Below are 27,868 nucleotides of genomic sequence, written 5' to 3'. Positions count from 1 at the left end.
TCATCATCATCATCATCATCATCATCATCATCATCATCATCATCATCATCATCACCATCATCATCATCATCATCATTCTTATTTTAAATATGATTCATATTACTGTCATCATAAACCAACATCTTTCTGCTCTCTCTTCCCACAGAAGCCTCTGTGGATGGTGGTTCTATCTGATGGTGGTTGTCCCTGCAGTGGTCCTGCCGTAGACTTGTTCTGCTACTTGCAATTACTTGTATCATCTCTGTTAGAGGAATTGAATGTATTGTACATCTTTAACATTGTTGATTCTGTACACATGACATCCTATTGCAGTCTGTCCATCCCGGGAGAGGGATCCCTCCTCTGACATTCTCACTAAGGAGTTTTCATTTTGTTCGTCAGATACATAGATACATACATACATGTTTTTTGGTAGAAAGTCATCTTAAATAAAAGCAGTTACTGGTCTAACTTTTAAAACATATAATAATAAATCCTTCCCAACTCTGGAATACTTTCTGTTTGTCCCACACATAGAATAGTCTTTCCTCATTGGCTGTCACCCAGACCAATGGGAGAGGAGAGCGCGAGGGGCAACATGGATGAGAAAGAAGCTGACGGCGCCGCAGCAGCCTGAGAAAACCTAACGAGGGAATGAATGCGCTCATTTTGGCGCCTTCCAACGTTAACAGGAGCCTTTCTGACGGCAATGTTAGAAAAGAAGAGAAGAAAGTACGATGTCATTGAGCGCCTCGTGTGAAACGGTCTCTGAGAAGAGGACTCTGTCGAGCCTCCTCGGTGAGTTGACAGCAGCTAGCTGACGTTAGCGTAACGATTTATGGAGCAAACAATAACTAACAACACACATGAGAACAACATCCGAAAATGTTGTCAAACTAGCGTTTATCCTCGTCCATTATTCACGTCAATGTTAATTTGACACGTCCCTTCTGTATCGATGCATGAGGTCTGACGATGGCGTGGAAACTTGGCAGCTTTTTAAGTGGAGTTTGGCGTGACCCTTAATTGGAGATCCATATTGACAACAGCTATTTTCCAACAGGGTTCAAAGGAGCGGTGTTATGCTGAATATTGTTACACCATCGATACCTTCTATTTCCCTTTACCCATCAGGAGGGATCCATTTTTTTAAATTTGGCAGAAAACTTTTATGTAACACCTGAACATGTATTTAAAAGTTTTTGCTATTGAAGTACAACAAAGTAACCCAATGGCACACTATTTGTCCAACTGTGTTATATACATTACTGAAGCATTTTGTATGTTTTCCCAGCTGGCCGTGTGGTGAAGAGGCCGAGGCAGGAAGATGCTCACAGTCTGCAGCAGGCTGCGATCCAGCTGCTGGAGCAGCAGCAGAACCTCTGCGGTCTGCTCAGGGAGGTCGGGGTGAGTGAGTGGACATCCGTACGAAGGCAGGACACACTGGGCCACTACAATGGGGGCCATTTATGATCATCTTTAGCGAGGGAGGCGTGTAACAGCGGACATTCAACTGAAATGAGTGCATCTGGGTGAATAACATGCTGACATTCAACATTAAATCTTTTTAGAATACAGATCCGTGGAACGTTTTCAGTGAGCTGAAACCGACGGGGACTGGAAGCACCTTGTCCTCCGCCTCAGGAGCACTGCTGGGTGAGTGTTATCCTCAGTGCTGCGGAGTTGGCGGCCGGGAGGCACGACGCAGACAAGTTTCACCTTTTCATCACGACCTTCATTGTTTAGTCTCTATCTGCTGGACAACTGTCAGTTTTCATTTACATGCTTTTACACACCACAAAGGAGACTTTCAGAAATGGTCACAGTGTGCCACAGCGTTAAATGCTAAAAGCTACAGGGTGTGCTATTTGTGCGCAGTGCGGGAGCTGTGGCGGCGAGCCGGGCAGCTGGGCGTCCCTGTGGCGGCGCTGTCTGTGAAGATGATGGTGGAGAGGCTGAAGGAGATAATCTTAAGCGAGGAAGAGGACCAGACGAGAGGCCTCCTCAGTTCCTCTCAGCGAGTGAGTATCTGACGGCAGTGAGTTTCTACAGGGCATCAGTCCCTGTGAGCATTGTGCACGCTCTTCAAGCCTTAGGATCAGGTAGCTGGCTGAGTAAGTTATTGCACAAGTCGCAGTGGCCTCAGCATTTTGCCTTTTGAAAAGTATATTTTCTACAGTTCACTTTAGTATACATTTCCCAGGAAGTGTCTAATTCAACCTATGCACGTGCAAAATCTCATTTTTAACAACCTGGGAGCAGCGTATTGTAGTGCACTCCCTGTGATTTACATTACACGTAATTTAGCTAGCTCTTTTATCCAAAGCAACTTACAATAAGTGCATTTCAACCATAGAGAACAAATAAGCACAATATTTGTCACACAGGAGGTTTTCTAGCAGTCAAAAAGAGTTGTGTGGAGGACAATAATGTTTGATTGTACCGGGCGAGTGACTGTCACAGCACGGAATTCAAAAAACAGTGGGGCGGAGGGAGGAAAGAGGGTAAGGTGACAAGGTGTATGACACGTGTGGAGCGGGTGGGGTAGGTAAGAGAGGAGAGGTTACGATGGAGAGCAGATCTAGTCAGAGGGCGGTAGTATCTGCGGGTAGAGACTTCAGGAGGTACAGGGTTAAAACGCATGAAACATGAAAAGGCGCCGCACTCAGCCGCCCCGAAGACGTCTTTGTCCAGTTTGTCTTCGTGCGGAGAGTCTTGGCTTCACTTAATCTCCAGTTAAATACTTCCTCGCTACTGTAACGTCGGCTACAGCTGCGCTGACCACTCCAGTCGTTAGGAAACAGGTTGATTGCCTTCAGCTGAAACTCATCCAAATGCAAAACAACAGAGCACTTTGACACTAATCAGTGAACATACACCACGTGCTTAGACTGTCGGGATCTTCAATCTACAGCATCAATATTAGTGTTCGTTATGAAAGTCAGAAAAATGCTGCTGTACAGTATATCACATCTTTTCTCACATTTAAAACAGTGACAAAATGATGGGCCCTGTAACTGGACGGTTTGCATATGTGGCGGGACGTTAGGGAGAGAGACCAACAACGACACCTCGGGACTTGCACCCCATTTGCACGCAAATAAGCCAATGTGGACTAGGCAGAGACCGGTTTGTAATTAAGAAATAGGTTTTATTTAAGATATAACAAAACCACGGTAAACACCAATAACTATAAAAACAAGCAAGCTTAAGTCGACTTAACACAGCAAACGAAACACAGCAAGAAAAACCACAAACCATAAAAGAAATGACAAAGTAGATGAAAGATTACAAAATATAATGGGGCAAAACAGCAGCAGATTCCCTGTACAGCACAAGAAGGTGCCCTGTTAGTATACAGATTTTAAGACACAATTAAGCACCACCACAACATGCAGCCAAACATACCTGTACAACACAAGAAGGTGATTGAGGCCCTGACGGGCAGGTGCTTTTAAAGGCCTGCTCCTAATTGTCCGTTTGGTTGGGGAGGAGCCAGACAAAAGGCTGCGTTCAACCCCACCACACATACTTAGAGGTCGAGTGTACACCTCAGGTACAACAGTAAAGTCGCTCGGTTGCCATTGGTAACCTTGAGAAATTGACTGGTCTCAGCTTTTTGTTGCCATCAATGACCAAAAGAAATCGCCTTATTTTCATAATTTAGCTGACGCACAATGGAAGTTTCTCAATATATCCAAAAGGGGGACTTAAAACAAAAAAGGCCACCATATGCTCCATTTTGCGGACCAAAAAACTGATGCCGGGTTACCAGCGTAGCAGCTGCTTTTACATTACATTACATGTCATTTAGCTGACGCTTTTATCCAAAGCGACGTATAATAAGTGCATTTCCACATAGAGATACAAACTCAGAACAAGTAACAAGAAAGTACAATTTTCATCAAATAAGCAGTTTCAAAACATGTTAAAAGTAAAAGTAAAAGTGCCATTATAAGTTTGATTTAAGTGCTACCATTTGTTAGTTCTACGGTTTGCTAGTGTTAGTCAAGGTAGGAGTTAAGGAGTTAATGGTGAGTTCTGAGTCCCACAATGCACTTTCAACGAAAAACGGAGGTCAGGTCATTTATAAGGTCAGCTCCAGACTTTGTACAGCATCTACAGGGTGCATGTCCGTCTTTGTGTCTTCTGACCCTGAGTCATTGGGGTTGAGGTACAGTGACTGTGTTTCCTTCCTTCAGCGTTACCGCTTGAACACTTCTGCATAATGCAAACTGTTAAGTTGCTTGTGGTTTTCAGATTAGATCTGTGGTTCAACGTCTCATCTACAGCGGCAGGTGTGGCCCTGTCACCAGTTTGTCTTTCATAGCCGTGAGGACTCCAGGAAGAAGATTAAAATGCGACACATGATGTAAAAATGTGTCCGATCCCCGTCCTCCTCAGGTCCAGCTCTGCGTCCTGCTGGAGTCCAGCAGAGAACTGCTGTCACAAGGAGTGCTCTGCCCCAAACTGCTGTGGCAGGAGTACAGAAGGGATCAGGTGTGTTTTGCACAATTTGTCATTCCAGTAAGTTTATTTGTATAGATGTTCTTCACAGTTGATTTATCACTTAAGTCAGGCTGTACTTCCACAAAGTGAAAAACAGAGCCTTTGGCTTTCTTACCCAAAGAATGTGCTAAATGAAATGATTCATGTGCTATTTGTACAGAGAGTACCCAACCTGGAGGTGGTGTGCCATCTCCACTTTTACAACATCCTCACCTTGAGGTACATCATAGAGACGTAAGTCTAGTTTTAAATGTGGTGTCAGATAATAACGAGGCACAGAAGTTCTGCTTTAGTAGATCTACTTCTACAAACACTATTGAAAAATAGACATTCTTTAGAGGCTTTAAGTGTTAATAATCTGAATACAAAGAATACTTAACTATTGAGTTTAAACACTGCTGTAAAAGAAGCATTGACAGACTTACTTTTAAAACACTAGAGATTGAGATTAGGGTTTCCTTATCATTGTTCAATGGTCATTACTCTTTTCCTTCATGTCATCATGTTTATTTAAATTGACATGTTGTCTTTTTAAACTGTGTTTTGCCTCCGGTTGCCACAAATGTAAATGTAAATGTAAATGTTTTAAAAAGTAAATTACAAAACAATCCGCATATATATCTCCTGAACAAGTTTATACTTTTTCTCTGAATGTGTAATTATTCTGTTGAGTCCAAACGTCAAACTAGCTGAGTACTTTCAAGATGTTGGATGCCCTAGCTGAACTGGTAACAGGAGACGGAGGCCAGTTGACTCTGGCACCTTTTCTGCAGCAAAAGTAGCCCATCCTGTCGCCCTGTTTCTCCCTCCAGTGATGAAGACGTGAGGCAGTGGTTGGTGTCCCAGGTGAAGGACCTGTGCAGCTGGACGCCTGCACGTGGAGGCGAGGACACCAAGAAGATGCTCTCAAGTAAGAACAGTGGCTCATCCATTCATCAACATTACAACAACAAGTAATACAAAGCTAAGCTTTTAGTGGGGGCACGTTTCTGGTTACCATGGAAACCAGTTACACTAAAATCAAAATGGAGAAGGAGCCACCTTTTTATGTGGATGTGTGATCAGTAGTCCATTGAAGCAATACAGTCCATCAGGGCGTGCTATGTAGCCCTGATATACCAGAATGCATTGCACTACTCTGACGTACGCAGGGTTTATCCGCCAGCAGAACCAGGAACTTAGCTGTAGCACTCTGGGCAGGTCAGGTCTGTCCACCACTTACATCACTGACATCAACCTGATCTCACGGCTGCTCTGTAAAACCACACCGGCCCTGTCAACAGCCCTCTTACGTTCTGGAATCGGCTAAGGGAGTAAAATGCAGAAGCTTCATCCGCTCACTCTCGTAGAAGCCGTAGACCTGCCCTGCCAGGTTTAGCAGTTTTAAAAGCAACCAAAGCTTCAAAATTAAAGCAGCTGGTGGTATCAAGTACCTTCATTAAAATCAGCGATGCTGATAGCAGAGCTCCTGTGTTTCAGCGGTGGTTGGAGTCCTGGTGGGAGTCGGCTTTGAGCTGAGCTCGAGGCCGGCGGCTGCCGACAGGAAGGCGTCCCTGCTCTGCTGCTCGCTGCTGGACGACGTGCTCTTCTGTGAGTCCACGTGTACCCTGCCTTGGGTCGGCTAAAACACTTAGACTGCTAGTTTCCACGTCTGAGTGTCGTACTTTATACTCGTACTATAACACTTTACTTCTTTTTTTGGCTGATTTAGTAACACTTTATTGTTTTTTTGTCTTCCTCAGGGCTGCTTGACACTGTGGAAAGGAGCCAGACGCCGCGGTGTGCCGGAGCCGCAGCTGAGCTATGGTTCATTGTGCTTGTGTTTTATTAAGCTGTAGAGGTCTGTGACTAAAGAAAGGGATCTAAAAACCAACATGTTCTCAATCATGAACCATAAAGTCATGTTCACAATGTTTACTGAGGGAATAAATCAAAAGGGATTTTCTCAGACTTCTATACAATGTGATTGCTCGACTGGTCCAAATGTCCACTTGGACATGCCAGGATGAAGTGATTCGAGTCTGGGGGTAAAAGGTTTCTGTGTCCTCACAAAAGGTGTAGGCGGTAGTTCTGGGTGATTTATTTGATCTTTTGCCCCGTGTTCTCACAGGATTGAGATGTTCGACGCCTCGCTGTGTGGAGTTTCGGCCTCAGGGGAGACCCTTCAACGGTTCTTCACACACTCCCTCACCCAGACTCTCACTTACAAGCCACAACTAACCGGTAAGTTGTTGACCTTTTTAAAAACGGCTCATGCTTATTTTCTTGGTTAACCTGGTTTACTTCCATTGGGGTTAAGAAATTAAAAATATATAGAAATAAGTATCCTTGTGTACATGATGCTTTCATAGTGGAAAAAAACCAGTTCATCTCATATCCACAGTGTCCGATGCCATCGCGCTGCAGAGTGAGTGGACCTTCGCTAAATCCAACCGGCTGTTGACCTCTCTGTTCCGTAAGGTGAATGTTTGAAGCACTTTGTTAACCACAACATAAGCCCTTCTTTCAGATAACTGAGTTGTTTCTAGATGGATTGTTGCAACGGGAACTAGTGAACAAAGTTATTTGGCTGTGCTTTGAAATAGTCAAATGATCACGACAAACCGATCAATGGCGTCAGACTCTTTCTATTGCTATGGTCCGCTGCCTCCAGGGGGGAAATGCTGGGAGCACAGCATTGAGCGTATTAATTGAGGATCTCTGACTATCTTGGTTCCTGCAATCTGCAGCATGTATGTCACCCGAAGCCAAAAGGCCTCCCCAAGTGCTGTCTGTGTCGTTGGGTCTTTGCTCTGCTGCATAACTCACAGCATCTCTTGTGCCTCGTTACTGTGCTTTTGTAACAGCTAGCTGTGATCTTCAGTGTGGAGCAGCTGCTGTGTCACCTGCAGCAGGTTTTGGAAACCCACGAGGTCAACTGGAAACACGTCCTGTGCTTCCTGTCCACCCTGCTGGTGTACAACCCTTGTGCCCAGCTCAGCCTGAGAGGTAAACACCAGGGGCTCTTCTTATGACCTGAGAATACATTTGACATCTGGCTAAAAGAAATACAATCTATAAACGCATCATTCACTGTTAAACAACTCTCGACTTATAGACCCTGTTTGGAACGCCGCATTCATGCAAATGCCTTTTTGAGTTTTCTCTCAAACCCAGAATAATATGAACAAAACACTTTGTTGTTGTACAAACCCTGTTGTACATGCTGTAAGGGCTCGTAAAACAAACTTAATTCCAAAAGCAGCGAAGCACTCAGCTGTGTTATCTCTCGGCCTGTCAGGCGTAGTGAGGGAGGAGCAAGCAGGCAGTCGGTAGCAGTATAAAACTCGCAGTAAAAGATGATTTGGGAAAGTGAGTCACCAAAAACAAATAAGACCAACAAACCAGGTAACCCAAAATAATAGGCAGCTTGCTGCAGCAGAATGTGGGATAAGCTGCGCACACGCACCGAGGTGCTCACTCACTCACGTACGCACGCTGCCGGTCACATGGTGCCCTTTATAGACGTAACAAAAGCTTCACCCCAATGAAAATCTGCGTCAAACTACTAACACGAATTGATAGAAATCAGATGTGTAAAGGGCTTAAATGGTTGAAAGTTGTTCTTCTTCTCCTCGATCAGAGCTGCTGTCCAAACTGCTGAGCTCGGCATTCGAAGGCTACGACCTGGAGAACATGATAACTGCCTTCCTCTTGGCACGACAGGGAGCACTGGAGGGACCTGCCGTCTTCCCCTCCTACAGCAACTGGTTCAAGGTGTCATTGGCTTTGCAACACTAGTTTGGATTAGTGCTGCTGCTATATGGATCTTAGTGCCATGGGGCGTGCAGTCATCCTACAAGACTTTTCTGGTTGTTTATCATGGAGGATTGTGTGTCTATTAAATACAGTTGTTGTGCAAAGCCATGATGCAAAAGTTTATAAGGTTATGTGGTTCTTGTCACAGAGTTCCAGAGATTGTGATGTGTCTTATTTTCGTGACTAGCATTATGCTTTTCTGCCTTTTCAGATGTCTTTCGGGGGAGGCAGTGGCCGCCATGCGACCAGTAAGAAATCTCTGGTGTTTCTGCTAAAGTTCCTGTCTGACTTGGTGCCCTTTGAACCACCACAGTACCTCAAGGTGCGATACTCTGCACACGTCTGCGTTGATGGGGATACACTGATGTATACCCGAGTATTGTGATTAAGGGAATTATTGTTGTTCTTACATCCAACATTTATCCCGAGGTTGTCTGGTTAGTTGGCTAAAAGGAGCTGACTTGCATGTCTCTTCAGTGAATAACATTCACACCCTGTAGTCACAGCTACAGGAGCAATTAGGGGTTACGTGTCTTCCACAAGGACACAAGGAGACATGGACACTAGTGGGGATCAAACGGACAATACTTTTTATTTAAAGTATTATTATTTTCTTCTTGTAAAACAAAATGAGCTATCACCAACCAATTTAAACTATTAATATCATTGCATCCATTCATTGATCGATTTGTGTGGCGCCTCAGTCTGTAGCTGCGTACAACGCTTATATTCTCACGACGCCCCCTTTTCGAGTTTGATTTGATTTGGATCCCTCTGGTTACTGTTCTGCCCTTAGCTATTCGATTTCTCTGGGCAACAACCTCACACTTATTTCATTGGTACTGGGAGGTTTTTTTTTCCACTGCTGGTCTGGAGTCTATAAAGACCAAAACTCACTGTCATTTCACCCCTTGTAGGTTCACATCCTGCATTCTCCTTATGTACCTGTAAAACACCGGAGTCTCCTGATGGAGTACGTCTCCCTGGCCAAGACCAGGCTGACTGACCTCAAGGTAAAAACAGGGGGTTTGTCCTGCTTTTAAACTAGACAGAATCCTCCCAGATGTTTTTTCATATCTGTGTGTGTGTGTGTGTGTGTGTGTGTGTGTGTGTGTGTGTGTGTGTGTGTGTGTAGGAGTCAGTGGAGGACATGGGTTTATACGAGGATGTCTCCGGTGAAGGTGGAGCGTCATTGCAGGTAACGGCGACACCACGTGGAATGTTTGTCATGGTGTGAGTTGTCCGCGCAGAACACCCTTATTTATAATTTAAACTGCGATGTGAGAAAAATAATCAAATATATAATATGCCAGAATGTCTAAAATTACCCAGGACTTATAACGTCTCCGGTTACGAATGTAACCTTGGTTCCCTTAAGGGAACGAGATGCTGCGTGAAAATGCTGTGGGACGCCTCTGAGTGACCGCGTCATGAAGCACGTGTGAAATCTAACCAATGGCGAGCTGGTACGTCATAGGCGGGCGACGCCAGGACCAGGAAGCTATAAAGGGACCCGAAGGGCAGGACCATTCATCTCTGAACAGCCGAATCAAGTGCCACGGGCAAGCCGGGAGTATGGCATCGACACGCAGCGTCTCGTTCCCTTCAGGGAACTAAGGTTACATTTGTAACCGGAGACGTTCTCTCTGAGGGAACTCGAGCTGCGTGAAAACGCCAATACCCACTCACCATATGAGCAAGTGACGTAGTGTGAAGTTAGTGCGCACACTCAGACGAGAGCACCTGCGCTCCAGGCGTGGAGTTAAGGTCTACACGATAAAACCTCACAAACGTGTGGGGAGAGGACCAGCCTGCCGCCATACAAACGTCGTGCAGCGATACTTTACCCGACAAAAGGGCTTTAGAAGCCGCCATACCCCTGGTAGAATGGGCCCGGACAGCCAAAGGTGCGGGCTGACCGGCCGATTCGTAAGCGATTGAGATTGCTTCGACCACCCACTTGCTCATCCTCTGCTTAGACACCGGGCCCCCAGTATTGGGTGGTCCGAAGCACACGAACAACTGTTCGGGAAGTCTACACAGGGCGGTCCTGCGGACGTAGGTGTCTAAGGCCCTAACTGGGCAGAGGAGGTTGAGCTTTGCCTGGTCTGACTTCAGGAACGGAGGAGGACAGAACGCCTGCAGCAGAATAGGCCCGACCGTAGTGGACGGAGCCTTAGGAATATAGCCGGGGGAAGGTAGTAAGAACGCCTTCACCATGCTGGGTGCAAATTCCAAGCACGAGGGGGCCACCGAGAGGGCTTGCATATCTCCAATTCTTTTGAGGGAAGAAATAGCAAGCAGGAAGAGGGTCTTAAGAGCCACATACTTCACTGCGACCTCTGCAATGGGCTCGAAAGGAGCACCGGAGAGACCTTCTAGTACGACGGCCAGGTCCCAGGACGGTACTCTAGTGCTGGCTGCTGGCCTCAGGGTGCCACGAAGGAAGCGGGATACCAGTGGGTGTCTCCCCAGAGAACGCCCATCTAGAGGGGCATGAATTGCCGACAGGGCCGCCACATATACCTTGATAGTAGACGGGGATAAACCTGTGGAAAAACCTTCCTGCAGGAACTCCAGTACTGAACCAACTGGGCAGCTAACTGGGTCCAGCTGTCGTTCCCCACACCAAGTGGCAAAAAGCCTCCACCTACCGGCATACGCCTTCCTCTTCCTTGTAGCGGGGGCTCTGGAGTGAAGGATTGTCTCCACGACCTCGGTCGAGAGACCGGATTCTAAGAGGCGGGCCCCCTCAAGGGCCACACCCATAGTTTCCATAGCTCGGGGCGGGGGTGAACGATGGACCCCGACGCCTGAGACAGCAGGTCCGCCCTGATGGGAATCTCCAACGGAGGACCTGCGAGGAGCGACATAAGGTCCGCAAACCATACTCGGCCGGCCAGAGCGAGGCTACGAACAGTAGGCTGATGCCGTCCTGACTGCAAATAGGTCCACCTCGGCGCAGCCGAAGTGTCTCCAAAGGACCTCCACCACCTCGGGATGGAGTCTCCAGTCCCCGGGCCTCTGCCCCTGTTTCGACAGGTCGTCTGCCCCCTGGTTTGAGTACCCTGGGCTATAAACGGCTCTCAGCGAGCGGAGTTTCCCCAGGGACCACAAGAGGATCTGGCGGGCTAGCTTGTAAAGCGGCCGTGAGCGCAGGGCCCCTGATGGTTGATGTACAAGACCACCGATGTGTTGTCTGACCGGACAAGAACATGCTGGTTCGTCAAGGCTGGGCTGAGGTTTTTCAGCGCCTGAAACACTGCCAACATCTCCAGCTGTGACCACTCATGATTGCACCCCAGCCTGTGAGGGACAGATCGCTCCTAAGACAGGCCCTTCGGATAAAAACCAAGGGTCCCTTTATATGGCCAGGGCCCGCAGGCAACGCCGAGTGACCTTGATCAGACGGCGCTGGTTTCCCCTCGGGAAGAACCCTGTGGCCCTGAACCACCACTGCAACGCTCTCAAGTGTAACAGGCCGCAACCAATCGTCTATGTAGTTCAAAATGCGGATGCCCTGGAGCAGGGCTGGACTGGGACAAAAAAAGGGCCCTGGCATTTTTGCTCCGACCGGCCCACCACAATCGGTCGGACACAACCACCAACCAGTGCACTATCCTTGCGGTCCCTGTAGATATGCATATCTACTGTTCTGTTCCCAAAAACCCATACAAAGCTGAGAACTACTGTAAGTGCCATGGACGGTAATGTCGGTAATCAGACAGTTGATGGACCCCATTGACCTCCGTAGTATTTTTACTATAGTATTTTACTATGGAAGTCAATGGGATCCATCAACTGTCTGATTACCGACATTCTTCAAAATATATATTTTTGTTTAGCAGAATAAAGAAATTCATACAGGTTTGAAACAACTTGGGGGTGAGTAAATGATGAAACAATTTTTGGGTGAACTATCCCTTTAAAGAGCACAAACCCCTCTTCAATATGACACCAAACAACATTTACCTCTAATTGTTGAGATACTTCCCATAAAAAACCTACACAAACAAATTACTCACACAAAACTGTATATATGTATACAATTTAGAGTATTCACTTGCCGTAATATTGCATATTGATGATATTGGAAATTCAGATGAAACATTAGAAAATATCTAGTTAGTTGAATATACAGCTTTCAAAATGCAAAGTGGGTTTTTAACCCCCAAATAAAATACGTTAGCTACCTCTTCTAACGTGTAACTCGTTGTGGGCGAGTAATAATTAAAGTAATCAAATGGCATCATTTAAGTTTTTTTCTAGAGAAGAAGGGGCCGTTATGAGTTTTAAATGTTTACATTAGAATATCCCAAGTTGCAATTGAATAAGTGAACTCTTAACTCTGCTAGCTACAAAAACAGTGCAAAATAGCTTATGCTGTGTCATTTGACTTTAGCTAACTGAGTGGCCATTGCAGTAACTTTTAAGTGACAATTTGACAAATGACAACCTGATACTCAGACTTTATAATAGCAACAACCCACAACGATTATGTTTGTTGCCTTATTATAATATTCCTTAATTTAGGTAACTGTTAAATCATCATCATCTTCTTTGTGGCCCAGCCAGGTCCACACACACTCTCCTCATGCACCCGCCCTGATTAACACTCCCTCCCTGTTCATGTAGCTACCTGCTTGCTTACCGTTTCAATGACACTCTCCTGCTCACTCTGTCCCTCCTTGACTTCACTGTCAGACTCAGACCCCTGCTGCACCTTCTCCTCTGCTGCCTGCAAACCGTCCCGTATTACCCGGGACATCCCGAATTATGGGCAATTTTGATTTGTCCCGGCCGTGACCGCTAGCACCCCCCCGTCAGCCCGCGAAAGTGTCCCTGATTTGGGGTTGGGAGAGTTGGCAACCCTACTGCGAGCCGCAAGCACCGCTCTCGCTATGGCTAGTCACCTCTCCTCCTCCATGTGCTACAGGTTCTGTAGTAGTTTTGGAAACTGAAGCTACAGCACTAAACACGTTGGTTATTTTTGAACATGTTGAGGCATCAACCTCTATTTATTTTTTTGGCCGTCAATTTCTCCGCACCCCCCTTGCTCTTACGTTTTTGTTTCTCCATCCTAATCCACACATTTCTTTCTAGCTCTGAGCCACTGAATGCATCTGACTGACACACGGAGAGGGAGGGGTGGAGCCTGCTAAGAGATGATTGGGCCAGCCCAGTGTCAGTATGGAAAATGAACCAATGGGCCGCTGTCCCTGCTTTATGGGCCAGTCGAAAGCAAAATAAAATAAAAAAAAAATTAAAAATATATAGGCCTGTCGACCGGCCCCCAAGTGCGTCGGCCTACCGGGCATTCGCCCGGTAGGCCAACTACCCGATACCCGATTACCAGTCCAGCCCTGCCCTGGAGACGCAATGGTGCCAGAGCTGCATCCACGCACTTGGTAAACGTACGGGGTGAGAGGCGTAGCCCCTGTCGATTGTACGCAGGACCCATTGAGATGCATTGGGGAGGGCTCGCCACTCCCAAAAACTCTCAGGGGCACCGGCCCCTCGAGGCTGTTCTCTGGAAGTCTTGGGTCTACAGACGCAGCGCCCTGTAACAGCGTACTGGCAGGGAAGCGCTGGTCTAGTAGAGCCGGAACCCTCCTCAAAGGGGGCGAACGGCCCTCGGGCTTGTGCTTGTGCTCAATTCAGCTGCTGTTTTTGTGGACATCTGAATTGTGTGTGTGTGTGTGTGTGTGCACAGGGTCAGGCTGTCCAGGATGTGGAGAAGGCCGTGTCTCTGTTTGAGACCACAGGAAGAATCTCTGCCACAGTGATGGAGGCCAGGTACTCGGCACACCCACAAAGCACACAGCTGGGTTTCATGTAGATATGAGAGACCCGGTTGTTGTCGTTGACTCTCCTGTCCCCTGTCTCCTGTCCTTTGTCCTCTCACAGTATATTCCGGCGGCCGTATTTCCTGACACGGTTCCTCCCCGCTCTGCTGACGCCGAGGATGGTGAGCAGCTCCGTCTCGCTGTCGGTCTTTGCTTCAGTGACACATTGGTCCGACGTGAAGTGTGTTTATCTGACGGTGTCTTTCAGCTTCCCGTCAAAGCTGACGCTCGGATGAGTTTCATAGAGGCTCTGGGAAAGTGAGTTGTATCAGAACCCTGTGAGATTTCTCTTTTTAGACTTGTGCTTCTACAATTGTGTTCTGTCATGTATTGATATCTCCCAAATTTAAAATGTAGCATCATTGCTAATATATATAAACGACAATCTTATACTGAATTTTTTACACTTTTTTACATTTTTTCTGTGGTTCTTCAGTTTATTGTGACACTTTGTTCTGTGTGCATTCAGAGCAGATAAGATTCCTGCTGGCCAGTATTCATCTTATGTGGAGTCCTGCCAGAAACAAAGGCATAAGGAGGGTGGGTCATTCGCTCATTTATTGTAGTACATTCTCTTAAACGTACCCTTCCTTTTGCTTAATATCTGTTTTATTTCCAAGTCCATAAATCTGATTCAGTCTAATAATGCAATTAGAAGAACAACCACATACAAAACAGAAAAACATTTGGATTCATGGTTTTGATGTATATTTGCTTCATAGTTGGAGGGAACCCAAAAATTAAAATTAAAAGTGTGGCACAGCTTGGTGACGTTAGTATGCATACAAATCTCCAAATGCCACAGATTCAATCTGCCATTGGTTTCTGCCCTTATCATGATACAGAAAGATCTACAAAAACCCTAAAGATGTGATGCCATTTGCCCACTTCGAAAAAATGGATCGAAAATTGAACTCACGAAAAAGCCCCATTTGCACTGTCCTGTTTCCAGGAGGTGCCGTGTGTTTGGACACCAGCGATGAGCCCGTAGAGGTGCTGAGGATCCAGCTGCAGGAGTTCACCCAGCTGCTTGTTGAGGGCAGTGAGGGAGGTAAGCTGATATCGAGGACACGCCGTATATCACACACAGGTGTCCAGTAGTGAGCACTCTTCTCATCAAACACACTCTTACCTGAGTTCAGGTGTGACCACAGACAGACATGAGTTCGTAAAGAGCACAGAGGAAGTGTTGCCTGAAGGGCGCTTTGTCAAATGAACACCCATATTGACGTATTACCCGGTCTGCCTCCTATCCACGCCGGTCCTGTGCCCTCAGAGGTGTCTGCCCAGCTGTCCCGGATCTCTCACACTCTGAGCGTCGTCTTCCCCGGCCGCCCCGCCGATCCCGTGGGACGGACGCTCATCGAGCTCCACACGGGGGCGCCGCTGTGCCCCGAGCTCCACGTCACAGTAAGTGCCGCTCACGGCTCTGGCGTGGCCGCCCTGCTCCTGTAGCGCGTGCGTCACTGTGCAGCCCTTCTTTCTCTCCCTCGTGGTCTCAGGTCATCAACATGATCCTGAGGAACTTCTGCCAGTGCCTGCTCAACGCCTCCAGAGCAAACCCTCCGAACAAGTGAGCGCTGCCACGTTTTATTGTCCCGGTTGGAAAAAGTGATGAAAACATATTTGTTTATTCCTGCTATAGAGAATGCTCCACAGTGCTTACTCCCTTTTGACTTTCACATATCTGCAAAAAGTTAGCAAGTTATTTTTGGTATGCAGCTCTGTTCACAACTTTTAGAGCTGTCCATGAGCATGTGCAGCGATCTGCTGTAAAAACACGCGGAGCGGACCATCGCGAGCCTCACTACAGCATATAGAGTACGTTAGTGGCAGCGTCACCGTGCAGCCTGAATCCTGCACCAGTGGTTCAACCCCCTTCATTGTTACATGGTCTCCCTCTGCGGTGTGCCACTCACCGGATGCTTCTGCGTCTTTACAGACAAAGCGCTTGGGCCTCCATGTTTGTCAACACGCTGCTCAGCAACACACAGCTCCTCTCAGGCCTCATACACCGACTCTGGGACCTATTTCATAACCAGGTACACAAATCTGCACCCGTCCTTATTGGCGGGTCCCGTCACCTCCCGCCTTCTCTGTCCTCCCCCTCACACATCTCTGCTCCAATCGGTACTCTCCTCACACACCTCTTGTGTCCACACAAAGGCGTCTTCGCTGGGTACCGCCCACCAGCTGGGTCTGGCGGCGTTCGTGGTCCATCTTCACGCCTGCACGTCCCAGGGTCCTCTGGTCCAGCTGGTCCCGCCCACACTGCCGGGCCCAGTGTGCGTCGGGGAAGCCCTTAACGCGGCGCTGGTCTGCAGCACACGTGCCGACATGCTCTTCTGTGTCAGGTGAGGTTAATGCGGCGATGTCCCCTCCGGCGACCTCGTCTCACAATCTTCTTGTTGCCGTGCAGGTTGTGTGTGGCAGCTTTGTCCTACGGGATCTGCAGAGGGGACTCAGTGCCTCAGGAGCAACGGCAGGATTACGTCCTCAGCGGCTTCTATAAAAAGGTTTTTTCGTCTTTCCATAATGTCGTCTGGTTTGTGTTAAAAAATACACTTCAAGTATTAGAATTTTTCATATTGTCTTATAAATATGTAAAGTAACTGAAACCTGGATCTGTTTGCTGATCTGGAGGCAGGTGAGTAAAGGCAAGTAGTTGACCCCCTCCTCTGGTCGACGGCAGACATTACTGTGTCCAACCAGATTCTCATCAGCCATTGTATTGAGAAGAGAAGCATCTATTGATGCATTATTTTCAGGAGTGTGAGTGTCTGAGAGAGACGGCGCTTATGTCTTTAATGATAACATTTCATTAGCTCTAGATCCTTGATCCTAACAACAAAGTTTGGATTTGGATTCCTTATCATATTCTGATATTATTCTACATATGACTGTGTGTTGGTTTAGCTCCTGTACCTCATCCCAAGGCTGTCCCCTGAAACCAGAGCAACTCCCGTCACAGCCAGCGGTCCAACCGGTGAGCCGCTGGGCCTGTGGGTCAGTGCCACAGACGCCACCGGCACCTGGAGGGAGACCGCCGGGTCTCTGTGGAGGCACCCGGCGTTCCGTCAGCTGGAACACACGCCGCAATATCAGGTGCCTTGTTTTGAGCGACCAGCGGCTTCCATTCTTTTACTTAGAAGTCATCGTTTCTTATGTGACTTTGATCAATGACCTTTTATGTTTGTCAAGTTACCGTTGTCTGAATGGCTCGCCATGGAGCTCAGAGTTCAGAGAGGTGAAGACACGCTGTCGGACCCAGAACGGTAAAAGCAGGAAGCTCTCTCACACACACACACACACACTCTCTTACAGGTGCCATTAGACACTTTGTGTGTGTGTGTGTGTAGTCAGGAGTACCAGCAGTGGGCCTGCTGGGAGCTGTACCTGTCCCGTCCGGAGGAGCAGGGCGGCTGTGGAGGAGACACAAGGATCCTCTGCTCTCACTTGCTCTGCGCCGTCGTGGACCAGCAGTTGAGGTTGGTGTGCGTGTGCACAACACGTGTTGTGTATGTCAGTGTGTGGATTGTCCACTGATCACAGGGTCTTGGGTTCAATCCCCTGCTGCAAAGTGTGTGTGTGTGTGTTTGTTAAAATTGTCATCAACTTTAATTGACTTGCTTATTGACAAATGAGAAGTGTGTGTATATTTGGGAGAAGTTGCGCTCAGTGGGAGCAGTGATGCTGACGTCTGAAGGACAGCTGGCAGGTCAGGAGCGAGTTTAGTGGTTGAGACGTCGTCACGTCTCAAAGATGCTGTCGCTCAGTCTGGTTCTGTCTGCTTTGGTTCACCGTTAACACACAGAATGTCGCCTCACACATGTAAAATGTAATGAATGGCAAAAGGCAAAAAATGAATAAATTGCTTTTTCAAAAGTGGATGAGCAGTTGGAAATGATTCAATTTATTGAAGGTGGGAAGTAATATGAACATATCATTCATATGTTAGTCAAGTATTAAATGTATTTGTATTTCCACCTTTGGTAAAACTGACTCTTCGTATTTAACAGCAACCACAGCGTGGAAAGGCCGGATCTCAGAGTATCAGCCACAGGAACCTGTCTGCCCGACATCCTGGCCCGGTTACAGGTGCGTGTGTGTGTGCGCGCGTGTACGTGTAGTACACGGTGTGAAAAGTGAGTTGGCGTCGTGGCCCTGGATACATAAAATCCTTATCTTATGGTGCGTGTGCAGGAGCTTGTATATGAGATGGAAGTGACTGACCTCTATCATGAAACCAGCCGCCCCGACGTGTGCGACCTCCTGCTGGAATCGGTGTCTCAGAGATGCTCCTCCTCAGCTCCACCCGGCGTCGGCGCAGAGCTCAGCCTGCAGCACGCGCTGAACGCGTGGAACAGGTACACGCACACACTCAACTGTATGTGTCACTCATTGTGTAGCCACTGAGCCGTGCACGTGTGTGTGTGTGTCCAGGGTGATGTTGGCTCTCCCTGCAGTGCTGCTCGTTAAAGTGAAGTCCGATGGAGGGAGGACGACTGTGGAGCTTGACGCGCTGATAGAACATGTCAACCAGCTTCAGGTGAGCAATGAATCCCCTGTGGATCATCTGAGCCCACTGGCTTCTCCGCCTCACCTCCTCTCCGTCCGTCCTGCTGCAGAGGAGGGCCTGTTCCCCGGTCGGCTTGCTGTCCTGCCACCTGACGTCACACTTCCAGAGAGTGAGGATGCTTCGCTGACGACTAGAGGAATCACATATTAGATGCGGGACCCTTTGCTCCAGTTGAGTCGTCTCTCTGCGTGTCCTCTCCAGGGTGTGTTGTGTGCCGCCGCGCGCTGCGGACGCTCCAGGGAAGAAGTCAACAAAGCCTGGTCCCAGATCAGTGTCCGCTGCCCGCTGCTCCTGGTCTCCGCTGCGGTACACAGCTAGTTTTATTCATGCCGACCTGTGTCCTACACGCAGGTCTTTTATTCACATGGAATGCATTTTGACTTTTAGGAAGAGCACAAACGTAAATGAAGCGATAGAAGATGCTCCATGTTCCTGGTTGTGTTCATGCCGCCTCATTGTGTGTAAAAATATGAAATAATTACAAAGCCCGGGGGCAGGGAATTATATTCCAAGAAAGAACTAAATAATGCATAATAACAAAACATAAAAAGTGATTTTAAAATCACGAAAAGGCAATTGGTAAAATGGTTTTGGAGAAATCAAATTTACAAATAAAATAACTTGATGAAACGTGTTGAAATGGAATAACCTGCATGTAGATATTAACCATCAGTACATTCTTACCGCATTATTTACACATGGGATCAGGAAGTCCATGATAGCAGTGAGGTTGCAGACATCATACATTGTTTTTTTGGACACAGGCATTATGGTCATGGTGATTGTGTGTGTGTGTGTGTGTGTGTGTGTGTGTGTGTGTGTGTGTGTGTGTGTGTGTGTGTGTGTGTGTGTGTGTGTGTGTGTGTGTGTGTGTGTGTGTGTGTGTGTGTGTGTGTGTGTGTGTGTAGCACTGGTGGGAGTGCCTGTCTCCGGTGCTGTCTTCCCAGTGGCGTCGTCTGTGTGACGGAGAGCTGCTCCCGGAGCAGCTGCAGCTCCTGGAGGACTGCCGGAAGTGGGCCTGCAGGTGATCTCACAGTCACATGGCGTGACACGCCCTCTTCCTGCGAGGGGGGGGGTGGAGAAGCGTCACAGTGTGGCCTACATCCCTTCCGCTTGTGTGTCAGCAATTGCTCATGTCGAGGTTATTTATTTTCTATATTCTGAATCTGTGTGACATTCAGCCTGGAGGGGGGGCTGGCGGCGGCGCCCGCGGCTGCTGCTCTGCTGCTTGCTGTCAGCCTGCACCGGGCCTGGCGAGGCAGCGTGCGCGGCGAAGGGGGCCTCAGCGCGCTGCGCCCTGAGAGGAGCACGCTGCACCGACAGGTAAGCGCTCTGCAGTTGCAGATGAACTATGTTATTATTGACGTGTGTATGTATGGTTTTATACATACGTATATTAGTGCTGGGCAATTTTAATTGCATTGTTACGTTCAGAATTCAAAAGCATTCTGTGCACTCTTATCTATACAAACAGTATTCCCTTTAGGAAGTAGCAGTTCAACTAATGTCAATGTAAATGTAATCAAATAAAACCAAAGCTAGTTGTAACGTTATAATCCAGCAGCACACGTCCCAGTAAGTTTCACTTTCAGTCATGCATGCAAGAGATTTAAAATGAATGTACACATAAGCTTGAACATTTTCCCTGTTGGGTTTTCGTTTGTTCTACACATCATACGTTCATAAGAGGCCGTTTGATGGATGTCGACTTTGTGTCATCAAGTTGAAGATGGGTGAACTGTAACTGCAATGTGTTAATAATTAGATTAATCTATTACCTGCTGCTGTCCTCTTTGTCCAGGTGCTGGTCTTCCTGCTCTTTCTGTGTGTTAAGGACCATCTGTCCTCCCTCTTGTATCCACAGGTAATTCATCATCTAATTTAGGATTCATATGCAGTCAGAGTGGAACGTGGCACTCTGAAATAAACTAGTGACAAATTAGACAGACAATAGCAAGAGGTATGAAACCGCTCTTATGTCAGTGTAGTAGGTGTTTGTCAGTGTCCTCGAGGATTGCACTTTGCTCTCTCTGGTCTGAGTGTGTAGCGTTGTGTCCACAGGAGAGGAGCCCCCGGGGGGTGGCGGATCTCTGCAGCCACCTGCTGGTGGCTTTAGTGGACTGCGCCGACTGGCTCCTCCTCTTCCAGCCAAGCGGTAACTGGCGTGCTCTCCTCATCCTGCGAGCCCATCTCCCGCCCCACTCCCCATTTGAATCTAACGGCGGTTTGTTTCCCTCTTAAACTCAAGGGCGAGGCGTCTACCAGCCGATCGCCATGGTGATGTCAGACGAGTTCACCCGACTGATGCCGTGGGCCTTCTACAGGTCGGTTCATTTTCACTCCACATCACTTTGCCACTTGCAGCCGCTCTCCCGAGGTGACTTCCTGACACGCCCCCTGTTGCGTGCGTTTAGCCTGCTGCTGCGGCAGAGCGCCGACCTGCAGCGCAGGGCGGTGCGCACGCCGGGCTTCCTCTTCACCGCCGTCCTCTGCTACGTCGGCCTGCTGCAGCTCTTCCTGGAGGGACAAGTTCCCGAACCCGAGCAGGTGAGCAAGCTGCAGATGCTGCGGCCTGTTTTTAAGAGAGACGTTGGAAACGCTGAATTGTTTGCTCAGGTGGAGCCCTTCTGGATTCTGAGCCACGCCAAGCAGTTTCTCCTGAGAGCGATCCCGCAGACGACTCTGAGCGGCGTGTCCTCCAGTCGACTCAGAGAGGTAACCGACCCCCCCCCGGTTTTAATATATCATAGAACACTTCGATGGGGGATTAGTTTGACACTTACTTCCCACGTCAGTGACTTCTAAAGTTGCCAGAAACATTTTCTTTGAGTCACACATTTTTTGCTAATTTTAGAGCCGGTTTTATAAAAAGAAAAAAATCTTCTGAGACCTATGAAGTAGATTAAATTCACCATGTATTGTGGTACTTTAATATATTTAGATCAGAAGTATTTTGGGTAAAGTGTACCCAATATTAGTGATGGCGTTACTAACTTAACGTATTCTAGGGTTAAGGGTCCTCTACTGACAGCATTCACTGACTTTCAGCTGGAGTCCCAGTGCGCAGACTTGGACCCGGAGGTGGCAGCGGCTCTCTCCGTGCACCTTGACCCTCCCAGCCTCAGCCCAGAGATGGACTTCCTCTAAACAGGCTGCCTGTCTAGAGACACACAGCGATGGTTTCTGACTCTACAGCCTCCCAGAAACATGTTCCTCCTGTTTGAAACAGGACTCTGTTCACATTCAAAGGCAAAATACTCAGCTGTGTAAAAAAAGAAAAAAAATCCTACATTTTATTTATACATAATTCACACAGGACTTTACTGTACACATTATCAGAAGCCCTTTTAGCTGTTTACAATACCAATAGTAATGTAATAACTTAATAGAATACAGTGACATAAAACTCCTAGGAAATTATTCTGCACAGCGAAGTGCTTCTTGTATATTCTAGCAACAATAGTCCATGAAATAAAAGCCGTCCAGTCAGCGCTAAATCATTTTGTCTGGGACAGCCGATGTATTTTTTGTCAGAGTTCTGTTCCATCTGCTGACTCGGTAGCTTGGATCCTCGGTGCTGTTACATGTGGAGGAAAGACTCTTCACGTGTCCCTGTTCAGCACATCTGGACCCGCTGTCATCTGTCGTGGTCTTGCTGAACCACCTCCCCGGTCAGAGCTATGGCGTGCAGGTCTGAGTAAGACGGAGGAGGGGGCGGGGCTTGCTGCTGGCTGCTTCTCTGAACCTTGGCCTGAATGAGTGGGTGCACCATGGACATGTGCACGTTCAGGTTGTGGGCTTTCTCGAAGCGCTTTCCGCACATCAGGCACGCAAACTCCAGGTCGGCCTCCGCCTTGTGCTTGGTCATGTGGTATTTGAGCGACGCTCGCTGGCGACACTGGAAGCCGCACACCTCGCATCTGATGGGGAAAACGTGATAACTAGTAACGACCCACCAAAATAATAAAAGACTTATGCATTATTTAAATCAACTGCAGAAGTTTGGAAGTGGCAAAAGGACATCATCGGTACTCACTGTAGTGGCTTGGCCCCTGAATGTCTCATCTGGTGAACTGAGAGGTGTTTCCTCTGTTTGAAGGTTTGGCCACACTGGTCACAAATGTAGTTCCTTTCCTCTGCAAACACGCAGATAAGAAACTTCAGCCAAAATGCACCTCAACCCTCTGAGCCCTTTACACAGTCGCCGGAAGGTCTTTGTCAGATTCCCATCTTTCTGAGGGTCCTTAAACGCGTCACGTGGGAGGAATGCTTCAGTCAGAAATAGTATCGCCAAAAACATTTTATCATATTTGTTATACTGCGGCTTTCATATTAGAGTGAAAACCAAGAGCCAAAGGGAAAAAAAAGCTTTTTTTTTTTAAACATTCTTAAATGATCATTATCAAGTGTTTTAAATGGCATGTGTTCTCTATCCCTGTGTATAACAGATAAAAAACTTGCTGCACCGCATTCTTCTACTGCGGGTGTTTCTGTGTGTTAAGCAGAATGCGTCTGAGTTAGCGTGTACTGACTTCCGGTGATGCTCTCACGACGCACTCTGCCGAGTCAGCAGTGAAACCGGAACACTGGCGGCCTCTCTAGCTGCAGGCGTGGACTGATTACGCACGCTCGAATTTGTGGATTCTATTTTAAACTCAAAGCCCTCACTAAATGGAGACCAGCTGGTTCAGAGGCCGAGCCACATCTGGTGCTTACGTCCCCCGATTTAACCGTATGCAGATAAGTGTGGGCGACTCCTCTCTCCAAGGACCTCACCCGTGTGGATGAGCTTGACGTGGCGCTGCAGGTAGCGGTCGATCATGAACACCTTGTTGCAGCCGGGATGAGGGCAGGGTCGCTCCTTCACCTCCTCGTGGTGCTCCTTGATGTGCTTCTGAACAGGAAAACACAGTCATTGACACAGAAAAAGGAGCATTGCGCCGGAGCTCCTTTAAGTACTGAAGTAGCCAGCGGATGTCAAGGACTTCCTGGTTTAAAGTCCTTCAGTTTTTCTCAGTCTAGGAGCTCCCATTAAGCTAACGTGACTGCACCATTCTGTATATGGCTGCAGGATCGTTTTTTAGAGATTGTTATTCTTATCTTAAAAAGTGATAAACTGTACGGTATTTCTAAGGCATTCCTTCCAGTGATATACACAGAATATCAGGCATCACTGAGTTTTGTTCTTTCTGACCTTCAGGCCATCTGGAGCTCGGTAGACGGCGGTGCATCCCTGATACGGACACTTGTAGATGTTGGGTAGCTCCTCTCTGGAAACAAGTAGTTGGTAAGAATATAGGATGCTTCCAGCTGAGGTCAAAATCTGCAACGATTAACTGCTGCTGAAGGGAGGCTGTGTCATGTACCCTTTAGGTTTGAGCTTGTTCTTCCAGCCGGGTTTGGGCCCTGGTTTTTTCTTTATTTTGACCTCCACCAAAGCCTTTGGGCTTCTTCTTCTCTTGCTGGCGGCGGTCACCCTGCGCGCTCTGGGAGGCGGGACAGAGGTTCACTCAACACAGAACCTGGGTCTCTGACACGGGTCAACTCTTAATCCACCTCTGCTGCTTAGAACAAGGACACCTGCACCCACCTCTCGTCTGCATACGGCTCAAACATCTCGTCGTAGGATAAGTCTCCTCTTCGGCTCTCCTCAAAGTCGTCCTCAGAGTTGAACCTGAGCGCACACAGTCCGTACTTGTTGATGACATGGCCTTTTTTACTAATGTGATCACATTGGAATCACAAAAAGCGTTGAATTAGAAGGAAAGCATTGGGACTGACCTGTCTGACACGTCGCTGTCAGCGGCCCTGTCCTTCAGCTGGGCCGGAGCAGGAGACGCCCCCTGGTGACTGGTGACGTCTAAAGACGGGGAAACCAGACGATTGAGTGGCGACCGCGACAGAGGAACAGGCTGTGGACACATCGCCGCGTTGATGTTGGCAGTCCTCCACCCCCCAATGCAGACTCAACCTGTGCATTACAGCCCTAAATGGCAAGTTAGCCAGAGCCTAACTTTTTAATCTTCAGTTTTTACGACTGGCAGTGTGAAATGTTCCTGCTGGCTGGCGACAGTCAGTGGATGTACTGTATGTCTGCTGTTATCTGTATTTTATGAATAGCTGACAATAAAATCTATCTAGCACAATGCTGGCCCAAAATATTGTGAAAACATCAATCACAATCCTCATAAGGAATTCAACAAGGCAGCCTTGTTCTACACGTCACCTTCTGTGTTGTCGGTCCAGTCCGTCGGCGCAGAGCTCTCCGTCTGTGCAGGAAGTGCAGGCGGACTGGACCGAGCCAGAGCGCCCATACTTCCATTCCCGCTGGGTTGCCCTTCATCGTCCTGCTCCAGAATCCCTCCGCTACCGGGGCCACCCCCCAACGTCCCGCCGCAGAGGTCCCCGGCGTAGGGGGCCGCGGCGCACTGAGCGTCCATGACGTAGCTGTGGCCGTCGACGCAGCCCCAAACGGCTTTGACGGAGCCCCAGCACCGCTCCTCCAGCACCTCCCTCAGGTTGGGGCAGCAGGGGCAGGCCTCCCCGTGGTGGTGGGCCCAGGACACCAGGCGGTGGAGGCACTCAGGGTCCGAGGAGATGGACTGTGGTGCTGAGAGAACGGCCAAAACAGTAATGCCTTCAGTTAACTTGTATAGTGATTTCTGGAGGCAGACGGGAAAGCTTTTACTTACTTGTTGAGGCTTCTGAACACTTCTTCCTGGAAAAAAAAAACATTTTTATTTGTATTTTTCTTCCAGAATCCTTTTTTTTGTTCCTCACTTGGGACTCACCAGCTTTTTAAGTTATCCTTCCCAACAGGTGGGAGGTTGACTCTCTGCAGAAACCTGAGCAGGATGCTGTGGCACTTGTAGAACTTGGAGTGGCATTTCTTGCAGATGAACTCCGACAGGCGGGGGTCGCGGTCCAACTGGACCCCGACCAGCCGCTGGAAGTCCGCGTGGAACAGAAGGGGCGACTGGACGGCGGCGTCCGACTCCACGTCGTTGGAGTCCTGGGGCCATTTGTCGAAGGCGCGCCGCAGGCTGCGTGGAGAGAACTTGCCATGACAGAGGCGACAGAGGGCCGTTGAAAGTCTGCCTGCTGAAGAAAACACTGGCTCAGCGTTTTTGGCAAAAGACGCTTTTTGATGGGTCTCTGAGCAGATTAGCGGATTCTCAAAGAGAAAGACGCCTGAGACATCTAAAGTTTTAAGTCCAAAATTGAAATTTGCTTTGTCAAATGCGTGCACAAAACACTGCTGTAGACATTTCATTTGTGTTCAATTAAACTAACATTGCTAAAAACCACTCTTATTTCCACTAACGTGATTGTGGCGTTAGCAGAGCATCGGTAGGCAAGAGAAAAAGCCCCTATACTTGATTACCTTCTTATTAAAGGGGGGTTTAGTGTGATTCCCCCTCAACGATGAGGGGCTGCCCTGAGACACCCACCTGACGCCCTGGACTTCTCCTCTGGAGGTGTCTGTGAGTTGTCGCTCTTGTCTTCTGCGGCTGTGGATGCGTGGTACAAACTGTCCGTGGTCGCCGGCCTGCTCCTCCGAGGTCTCCCTCTGAGTCCAGGCGGCCTCTCGTCCTCACTGACGGCCTCCGCGGAGCGCGTCCTGCTGGGCTGTTGCGTAGCCTCCGATGGCTTTGGACGTCTGCTTTTCTTCTTCATAGTTGTTGTAATGGCAGACTTTTCCTCAGCCGATTCAGAGGATGGAGCCCTGCTGCCAGGGCCACTGTGGAGATTTAAGGGCTACATAATGCATATATTACAATTACTGTCCTCATTGTATTAATAACGTGTGGAAAACGTGTTCTTAAAGCAAGCTAATATTTCCCAAAGTGCGACAACAACATGCACAGTACTGGGACCACCCGCCATGACAAAGTCATTGTATGTCCAACGTACTAAGCATTAAATGGTTGTGATTCTGAGTTAAACGTTTATTTCTAATTTAAAACATTCATAAATTGCCACCACGTTAACATGTAAAATTCGGTTTGGTCCAAGTAACGTTATCTGAACTATTCATACATATATGTATGAATACATATGCTTGACCCACTATTTATTGTTCACAGACATCATATTTAAAGAATAATCCATGCAAAATGAGGGATCAAATAATTATATCACTTTAACTCTGACATCAGTGTTTTAACAAGCTTTATCTCAAACCATGAGATAAAACAGAATATTCTAACTTATCACGTTGCGAGGTATTTCGTTGTTGGTATTAAAAGCTAACGTTAGCAGGTTAGCCTGAACAAGCATGCTAACGCCTGCTAGCTCGTGTCATGAAGTCATGCCGGGCGTGTGGATGACGTAACCTACCGTCACACTGTATGAATCCTAGCACCTCAAGTACATGTCGTTTTAAAACATAAAATATTGGTTTTACGAGCCATGGGGGAGTCAGCCCTGTGGTTTCAACGGTGCTCGGCTCCTAGTTGTAAACACCGGAAGTGCTAATTAATTCACCGGCACAAAACACAGAAGGTGTGCTACAGCTCCACCTGTCGGCGTAGAAAATGAATGCACCACCAAAAAGTAATAATTATTCAATATAGATTCATACATTTCGTACTACTGAATTATAATTATTGATGGATCTGGCTGTACAGTATATCACTTTGATGTTGCAAGTTAAGATGGGCATCATTTGAATGATCGTATATGCAGCCACAACATTAAAATAAGTAATCACATTAAATCTGCATATATTTATAGTGCATAGATATGAAGATCACTTACAGATTATGATCAGGAGGAAATTGATTTGGTTACAAATGTGCAAAATGGATCTAAATGGGTCACAGTTGCACTGCTAAACCTGCATGGTCGTGATAAGATCTAGTCAGCATCATGCGGTCTCCATCACTTCAGTCTCCATCGCACAGACTTCCTGGTATCTTCATTTTTGCATATTTGTCTCACACAGATTTCAGAACATTAAAACTGTTACTATTTAAAACTGTCAAAACTGTTACTTTTTTCTAAGTTTGGCCCACTCTTCTTTGCAGAATTGTTGTAATTCAGCTACATTGGATGGTTGCCACAGCTTCTCAATCAAATCAAGTATGGACTTAAATCTGTGGCTAAACCACTCCAAAACCTTTATCTAGCTTCTTCTGAGCCGTTACGAGGGTGA

The 27,868-nt window shown here is 47.7% G+C and overlaps 2 protein-coding genes across 4 annotated transcripts; one reads left to right on the top strand and one right to left on the bottom strand.

Annotated features, from left to right (window-relative positions):
* The first annotated feature begins 558 nt into the window (after positions 1–558).
* LOC119196394 (Fanconi anemia group A protein homolog) lies at positions 559–22,072 on the top strand. The gene is made up of 42 exons (XM_037452042.2): positions 559–777; positions 1,274–1,386; positions 1,551–1,635; positions 1,858–2,000; positions 4,384–4,479; positions 4,649–4,722; positions 5,301–5,398; positions 5,968–6,078; positions 6,231–6,294; positions 6,599–6,711; positions 6,872–6,948; positions 7,335–7,476; positions 8,111–8,244; positions 8,498–8,608; positions 9,204–9,299; positions 9,422–9,484; positions 14,000–14,082; positions 14,194–14,254; positions 14,341–14,390; positions 14,602–14,672; positions 15,085–15,183; positions 15,409–15,542; positions 15,635–15,705; positions 16,075–16,174; positions 16,299–16,486; positions 16,552–16,648; positions 17,049–17,237; positions 17,334–17,407; positions 17,492–17,620; positions 18,152–18,230; positions 18,336–18,499; positions 18,576–18,681; positions 18,761–18,820; positions 18,913–19,017; positions 19,620–19,735; positions 19,893–20,034; positions 20,513–20,575; positions 20,773–20,866; positions 20,960–21,035; positions 21,126–21,258; positions 21,328–21,426; positions 21,760–22,072. Exons 1-42 carry the CDS (start codon positions 717–719, stop codon positions 21,856–21,858), a joined length of 4,263 nt encoding a protein of 1,420 aa, XP_037307939.2. The 5' UTR covers positions 559–716; the 3' UTR covers positions 21,859–22,072.
* znf276 (zinc finger protein 276) lies at positions 21,979–27,208 on the bottom strand. Of its 3 annotated transcripts, none has more exons than XM_037452043.2 (12): positions 27,052–27,208; positions 26,163–26,469; positions 25,503–25,812; positions 25,404–25,429; positions 24,938–25,321; positions 24,493–24,571; positions 24,302–24,385; positions 24,078–24,197; positions 23,906–23,981; positions 23,488–23,605; positions 22,748–22,847; positions 21,979–22,631 (listed from the first exon to the last, which is right to left on the bottom strand). In XM_037452043.2, the coding sequence occupies exons 2-12, from the start codon at positions 26,386–26,388 to the stop codon at positions 22,349–22,351; spliced, it is 1,806 nt and encodes a 601-aa protein (XP_037307940.2). In that variant the 5' UTR covers positions 26,389–26,469; positions 27,052–27,208; the 3' UTR covers positions 21,979–22,348. The 3 variants fall into 3 exon arrangements, with proteins under 3 accessions (XP_037307940.2, XP_037307942.2, XP_037307941.2); XM_037452045.2 differs by having other exon boundaries at positions 25,503–25,809; XM_037452044.2 differs by having other exon boundaries at positions 26,163–26,452.
* Positions 27,209–27,868: the final 660 nt, after the last annotated feature.

The sequence above is a fragment of the Pungitius pungitius genome, chromosome 6 (genome assembly GCF_949316345.1).
Source record: "Pungitius pungitius chromosome 6, fPunPun2.1, whole genome shotgun sequence".
NCBI classification, from domain to species: Eukaryota; Metazoa; Chordata; class Actinopteri; order Perciformes; family Gasterosteidae; genus Pungitius; species Pungitius pungitius.
This window is presented reverse-complemented; position numbering and strand designations above follow the sequence as displayed.

Excerpts from the sequence above, each read along its gene's own strand:
- znf276 (XM_037452043.2), bottom strand. The coding sequence starts at position 26,388 with ATGAAGAAGAAAAGCAGACGTCCAAAGCCATCGGAGGCTACGCAACAG. Across the intron at positions 24,572-24,937 it reads CTGGACCGACAACACAGAAG|ACGTCACCAGTCACCAGGGG; the intron begins GTGACGTGTAGA and ends CCCCGTCTTTAG. Across the intron at positions 23,606-23,905 it reads GAGCTCCAGATGGCCTGAAG|AAGCACATCAAGGAGCACCA; the intron begins GTCAGAAAGAAC and ends TTTCCTGTTCAG.
- LOC119196394 (XM_037452042.2), top strand. The coding sequence starts at position 717 with ATGTCATTGAGCGCCTCGTGTGAAACGGTCTCTGAGAAGAGGACTCTG. Across the intron at positions 1,636-1,857 it reads CGCCTCAGGAGCACTGCTGG|TGCGGGAGCTGTGGCGGCGA; the intron begins GTGAGTGTTATC and ends ATTTGTGCGCAG. Across the intron at positions 15,184-15,408 it reads TGTTGAGGGCAGTGAGGGAG|AGGTGTCTGCCCAGCTGTCC; the intron begins GTAAGCTGATAT and ends CTGTGCCCTCAG.